This window comes from Trematomus bernacchii, unplaced genomic scaffold (genome assembly GCF_902827165.1).
Source record: "Trematomus bernacchii unplaced genomic scaffold, fTreBer1.1, whole genome shotgun sequence".
NCBI lineage: Eukaryota > Metazoa > Chordata > Actinopteri > Perciformes > Nototheniidae > Trematomus > Trematomus bernacchii.
Window position 1 is genome coordinate 1031592 of NW_022987607.1, and position 6658 is coordinate 1038249.

Sequence of the window (6658 nt, forward strand, 5' to 3'; positions counted from 1 at the left end):
GTAGTAGCAGTAGTAGTAGTAGTGGTAGTGGTAGTAATAGTGGTGGTGGTGGTAGTAGTGGTAGTAGTAGCAGTAGTAGTGGTAGTAGTAGTATAAACAAAGACGAACAAGCTTTGTTTGTTTTTTCAACTTGCTCTTCTTCTGTTTAGACCACTCCAATAAGTCGGACAGTGAGGACGACGTGATCCCAGTGTTATCCTCCTACTCCAGCAGCTCTGCGTTTGACAAAATATCACCAGCAAAAAAAGGTAACCACTCTCTCAGACCAACAGGGGGCTGGTCTCTTCTTACTTTACAACAGTCTTTGTGAATTTATGCATTTTAAAAGCACATTGCGTATTGTCATACTGATACTCTACAAACTGTGAAGTCCACTGAGACAAATGTAACATTTGTGATATTGGGCTATATAAATAAACATTGATTGATTGTGGGACTCCTCAAAGCTTTTTATTATATCGATGTACATTCTGTACATCGATATAATAAAGCCATAAGGTGGCTAATGTCGGGCTATAAAGGAACTACAGAACGGTCACATGACTTCACGTCACCACCGCTAAGCTAAAGGCTAATGTTGGGCTATAAAGGAACTACAGCACGGTCACATGACTTCACGTCACCACCGCTAAGCTAAAGGCGGCTAATGTTGGGCTATAAAGGAACTACAGCACGGTCACATGACTTCACGTCACCACCGCTAAGCTAAAGGCGGCTAATGTTGGGCTATAAAGGAACTACAGCACGGTCACATGTCTTCACGTCACCACCGCTAAGCTAAAGGTGGCTAATGTTGGGCTATAAAGGAACTACAGCACGGTCACATGACTTCACGTCACCACCGCTAAGCTAAAGGCGGCTAATGTTGGGCTATAAAGGAACTACAGCACGGTCACATGTCTTCACGTCACCACCGCTAAGCTAAAGGTGGCTAATGTCGGGCTATAAAGGAACTACAGAACGGTCACATGACTTCACGTCACCACCGCTAAGCTAAAGGCTAATGTTGGGCTATAAAGGAACTACAGCACGGTCACATGACTTCACGTCACCACCGCTAAGCTAAAGGCGGCTAATGTTGGGCTATAAAGGAACTACAGCACGGTCACATGACTTCACGTCACCACCGCTAAGCTAAAGGTGGCTAATGTTGGGCTATAAAGGAACTACAGCACGGTCACATGTCTTCACGTCACCACCGCTAAGCTAAAGGTGGCTAATGTTGGGCTATAAAGGAACTACAGCACGGTCACATGTCTTCACGTCACCACCGCTAAGCTAAAGGTGGCTAATGTTGGGCTATAAAGGAACTACAGCACGGTCACATGACTTCACGTCACCACCTCTAAGCTAAAGGCGGCTAATGTTGGGCGTGATGACATTTCGTCGTTATACACCAAAGCAAATGCCTTGTATGTCCAAACTTCCTGTCATTTCTTCCACATGATTTGTAGTGGTAATAACTCCTCCTGTTTATCTCTTTGATGTGCAGCAGCAGCAGCTAAGAAGCCGTCTGATTCCACTCCCAAACCGAAGAAGGCCCCGGCACCGAGAGCAAAGAAAGCTGATAAATCCATCTTCGACTCGGACTCTGACACCGGGTCCAAGAAACCAGCAGCAGCATCAGCCTCAGCTCCTAAAGGTACAGTACACTGTCTGTCTTATTCAAATAATGAATACAAACCATTTAAAAGTCCTTTAAGGTTAACGTTTTGGTCTGTGTTCATCCAGGTGGTGCAGGGAGAGGCAGGGGGAGGAAGAGGAAGGGCTCTGGGTCTGAAGACGAGTACAGTCCCATGAAGAAGGAGAGGACACCAGTCGGCAAAGTGAGTTTTCTCCTGTGTTTAAAACCGGCAGTGTTTGTGTTTTTGCATTTTTGCTTTCTATTTGGTTCTGTACTTACACAGCTCTTTATCTGGTCTTATCGACCCCTCAAAGCTCTTTACATACTTCGAGTCATTCACCCATTCATAGCTCATTCATGCAGAGCAGCATCACTTGCTCTAGGGAAGCTCACACACGCATACACTCACACACTCACTGTGCAGAAGCCTCAGACATGGTACTTTTTTATCAGATAGTATACTAGAGTAGTATTTCTACAACGTGTTTCCTTGTGTGTTGTGCAGAAGCCTCAGAAACCCCAGAAACCTCAGACATTGTTATTTAGTATTATAAATATACTAATGTAGTATATTTCTAACGTGTTTCCTTGTTGTTTAGAAGCCCCAGAAACCTCCGTCAGACGATGAAGACGATCACTTCGTGAGCGGCTCGTCTGCAAGCCGTCCGGGTCGAGCCAAGAAGGAAGTGAGTTACTTTGTGGATTCAGATAACCCAGAAGAAGAAGACGACGACGACATGTTCGATTAAACACACACTCCAAACACACTCCACCCCCCACCTTGTGTTCCCCCCCCCCCCACAGACTTTTGTACATTTCCTCCTTCGTTTTATTTCCATTAATGGTGACGTTCAATGATTTTTAACGTGTGGTTGTTTTACACTTTTTCTTATACATATACAGGTTTCTTTTTTTATTGCTCATTGAAATGTTCCGTACTTGTCCGAAGCGGCTTTTAGAAGTTTAGACGGCGGTGCTTTAGCACTCTTTAATTGTTAAAATACTGTGTAACTTTTTGAACATGAAGTAAACGATGAAATGTCCACGATGTGTCCGCCTGATTATTTCATGACTCAATCACAGAGAGGACGTTATCACTTGCTGTCATCACTTTCTTATTGTGATATATCAATCAGGAGAGACTTCATTTTTTGTTTAAAGAACATTTATTGATGCATGCTCCATATGATGGAAATGTTAATAGTCTTTGGCGATTAGACCCCGACCCCCCCGACCCCGTGCAGCCATGAGTTTAATAGAAATCCCTTAAGTTTTCACTTTAACTACAAACTGCTAAGGCTATTGTGCAAACAGTATACATACAATTATAAAACGGACAAGTCAAATCAAGCAATCTGATTGGTTCTTAGCCGTGATATAATGAGCGTATATCACGGGTAGAATTGTAGTTACTTTTCACGAGTCAGTATCCCTCCGCGTCTGAGAAAAGCTACAACCGTTACAGCTGTTACATTACGTCCGTTACGAAACTAACTAACTAACAAACAGATGTGTTTCTCTCCTCTGATTGGATGCCACATTATAGATTCACACACAAGTATTTTTTAAAATAAATATATTTTATTACTTTGCCAGGACAGTTCGTGGTAAAGTTTAACAGTATATGAACATAAAAAGCATTATGTTAATGTACAAACAGAGACAGTATTTAAAATGGACAGCTGAAACAGGTAAAACCACTTCAGCCAATGGGAGGGCAGCAGAGAGCAAGCAAGCCCCACCCCTTCTACGCTCATGCCCAATCGGACGTGAGCATCATGTCTCATAGTAACACGACTGTACAACACTGCGTGTGATCGGTGGAAAGAAGGCGACTGGACAACAACCGAGCGTTGTGATTGGTTCTGAGGTTCACGTGATGAAGGGACGATGTTTAATCCTGGGTTAGACCGACATGTGGGGCTGAGATTTAACCTATTATGGGATGCTTTTGTATTTTAATTATTTTTATACAAAATGAAATTGAAAATTGAGTCAAAAAATTGGAATTGGAATTTTTTTTTTACATTTGTTAATAAATTGTTGACATTAAAATTTGAATAAAACAGATAAATACATATAATTATGTAGAGAAGGAAACAAGCCACTAAATATATGTAATATGAATTTATAAAAAAGGCTAGCAACGGACAGTAGTTTGCTTAAAATAATAAAAATGTATGAGAATAACAGGGACTTTTATTTTAACTTTATCAACAAAACATGCACATTTTTACATATAACTTTCAACCCTACACTTCCTGTAGTATTTCAAATACATATATATTATTTTGGGGCATTCAAAAGTTCAAATAAATGTAAGAAATTCCCCCAAAACTCTTTAAAAAATGCCAAATGTAGATGCAACTTGGGATAATTGCATATTGCTGTATAATTGATTCATTTTTGTTAATAAATGGCAAAATATGGACGATGTAACCGCACGTTAAAAATGCAATGTTGACATTAAACATGTTAGCATACCGTTTATTACACATCTAGCACACCATTATCATTTATTTAGAGACGTGTTCAAATCCCATGGTAGATTGGTTGATTTCAAACCTTTAAAAAGATCCCTTTATCGTCTAAAAAGGATCAGTTTTCCGCCCCACATATCGGTGTAACCCTGGCTCGTTAGTGGACCTGTTCACCAAATCGCTGTCTATTGATTGGGTTTGATTGATTGACAGCTGATTGGCTCCCTGGTTGAGATGGAGGCTCTGTTGTTAGACAGGAACAAAAACATATCAGCGATGTCCATTTCCTCACATCTTCTCATTCATGTCCGTCCCAAATCAGCTCTCCAATATCCAGTACCTCCTCCTCTTCCATTCTTCTTATCTTTTGTACACTTGGACGTGAGTTCCCAAGTACGATTTGAAAGGTCTTTTTTCCACAGAGCTGCCAGTTGTAATGCAAAGCAAACATCACTTATATAACACCTCCGCAGTGAGCTAGATAGTAGAGTATTACAGTTACGTCGGTACAACATTCAACAGAAAACAAGAGTAAAATTCAGCATCGTGGAGTTTGTTTGCTACAGGAACAGAGGTCCCTGCTGCGTTCAGGGGTCGGAGGTGAACATTCGTTGGGCTGTTTTCCAGCTTCAAATAAAAATAAAAACACCAAAGATGGCTCCCTCCCTCTCTCACCAGGAGAACAGAGAGGGAGCCTTTCTAGTTTCCGTAACACTGCATTCTGACAGACATTATTCACATTCAAACGGTTAAATAAAGATCTGCTCTGGTTTCCCTTATGATATGTATTTCTGAGCAGGAATGGATTGCAGATGAGTTTTATTTATTCTTATTAATATGTGCTGCTGCGACCCAGAGCCCCTCACTGCCCTAAAGGGTGACTTACTCTCTGTTTTGGATCAAAATGCAAGAAGCTGAATGACTCACAGAGACGGCGTTACTGAGATGTTTGTGCCAGGTTTTCAATATGAATCTGTAGCTGAGAAGCTTAGTGATTTATCAGCTGCAGTGTCAACAAGCTCCACTTTGAAGTCCTGAAAATTCAACTAAAGTTTAAATATAACGGCGTCCAAAATCACCCTGACTCTCTACGACTTATTGAAAAAAGTCATTACATGTTTTACTGTAAATTAGGATATGTTAAATCATGAGTACCAGGTGGAATACCTAACAAATTAAAAGTGGTATTGTGAAATGTGACCTTTGTCTTGTGGGATTAATATTTTCTTATCCATACTAGTTGAAAAATAAATAACGAAAGTGATTTGACTGACCTCCAGAAAAAACGTCATATATATGTATAATAAATCATAATATAGTACGTCAAGAAATGTCAGAACATTCACAGTAAAGAGTGTTACAAAGTCAAAGAATAGTAAGTTGAAAAAGAAATGTAATATGTCTAAAAGTATTTAAAAATTGGTTTTTAAGTATGTCGAAAAAAATGAAAAATAGTCATAGTATAGCTTTTGGAAAAATATCCTATAACAGTCAAAGTATATTAAATTCAAAAATATTCTGGAAAAACAAATCATAATTTTACATATCCCAAAAAATACCTTAAAAATAAATAAAATAACGTGTGAAAAAATATCATGAAAAAGTCATAATTAAGTATGTCGAAAAAAAAGATCTGAATAATAATCGTTAACTGAACATCTTTCAATTCAGATGAACCTTTGAACCCTTGGCACAAACACCTCCACGTGTGTCACTGAGTCTTCTTCCTGCATCTCTCCGTCAGCAGTGAGGAAGCATTTCCAAAGCTGTCGGGTTTTAATATTCTCTGTAACTCTTGTGCTTCATGTCTTTAAATCTGAGCTTCAGGTATTTCCAGGTGTTTCAGCAGCAGAGAGGGGGGGGGGGGGGGTCCTGTGAGAGGAGGAGATATAACCTCTTCCTATTGGTCGGGAGAGGTGGGAAGTAACTAAGTAGATGTACTCAAGAACTGTACTTAAGTAGAGTTTTACTCCTCTACAGTTCAGAGGTACATGGTGTACTTCTACTCCACTACATGTATTTAATACCTTTAGTTACTTTACAGATGTGGATGAATGATGTGAAATATAATCAAGTGTTAAGTCAGACTTTAGTTCCACCTGGAGTAAATCCACAAGCTACCCTGCAGTATACAAAGTCATTCAAACTAGCTGCACCTTTACCAGCTTTGAGAACACTTTCATGATCAATCATTATAAAACATATCATATATATTATTCTGAAATGGACCAATCTGCACAATGACTACTTTTACTGTCGCTTCTTTCACTATATTTTGATGATGATACTTGTATACTTATACTTGAGGAACATTTTGAATGCAGGACTTTTACTGTAACAGAGTATTCCTACACTCTGGTACTTCTACTTTTACTCAAGTACAAGATCTGAGTACTTCTACTTTTACTCAAGTACAAGATCTGAGTACTTCTACTTTTACTACAAGATCTGAGTACTTCTACTTTTACTCAAGTACAAGATCTGAGTACTTCCACTTTTACTACAAGATCTGAGTACTTCTACTTTTACTACAAGACCTGAGTACTTCTACTTT

At 39.5% G+C, this 6658-nt stretch overlaps 1 protein-coding gene across 4 annotated transcripts in view; it reads left to right on the top strand.

The window, feature by feature from the left end:
• The window catches only part of top2b (DNA topoisomerase II beta), a 49104-nt gene extending 46437 nt beyond the window's left edge, over positions 1 to 2667 (top strand). Inside the window, exons 33-36 of one of the 4 annotated variants that reach the window (XM_034131071.1) lie at positions 150 to 248; positions 1490 to 1642; positions 1732 to 1826; positions 2224 to 2667. In XM_034131071.1, coding sequence (XP_033986962.1) covers positions 150 to 248; positions 1490 to 1642; positions 1732 to 1826; positions 2224 to 2373 — 497 coding nt within the window. In that variant the 3' untranslated portion in view covers positions 2374 to 2667. Of the gene's footprint in view, positions 1 to 149; positions 249 to 1489; positions 1643 to 1731; positions 1827 to 2223 lie in introns of those variants that run through there. The other 3 variants (XM_034131072.1, XM_034131073.1, XM_034131074.1) reach the window with 3 other exon arrangements.
• The last annotated feature ends 3991 nt before the right edge of the window (positions 2668 to 6658 follow it).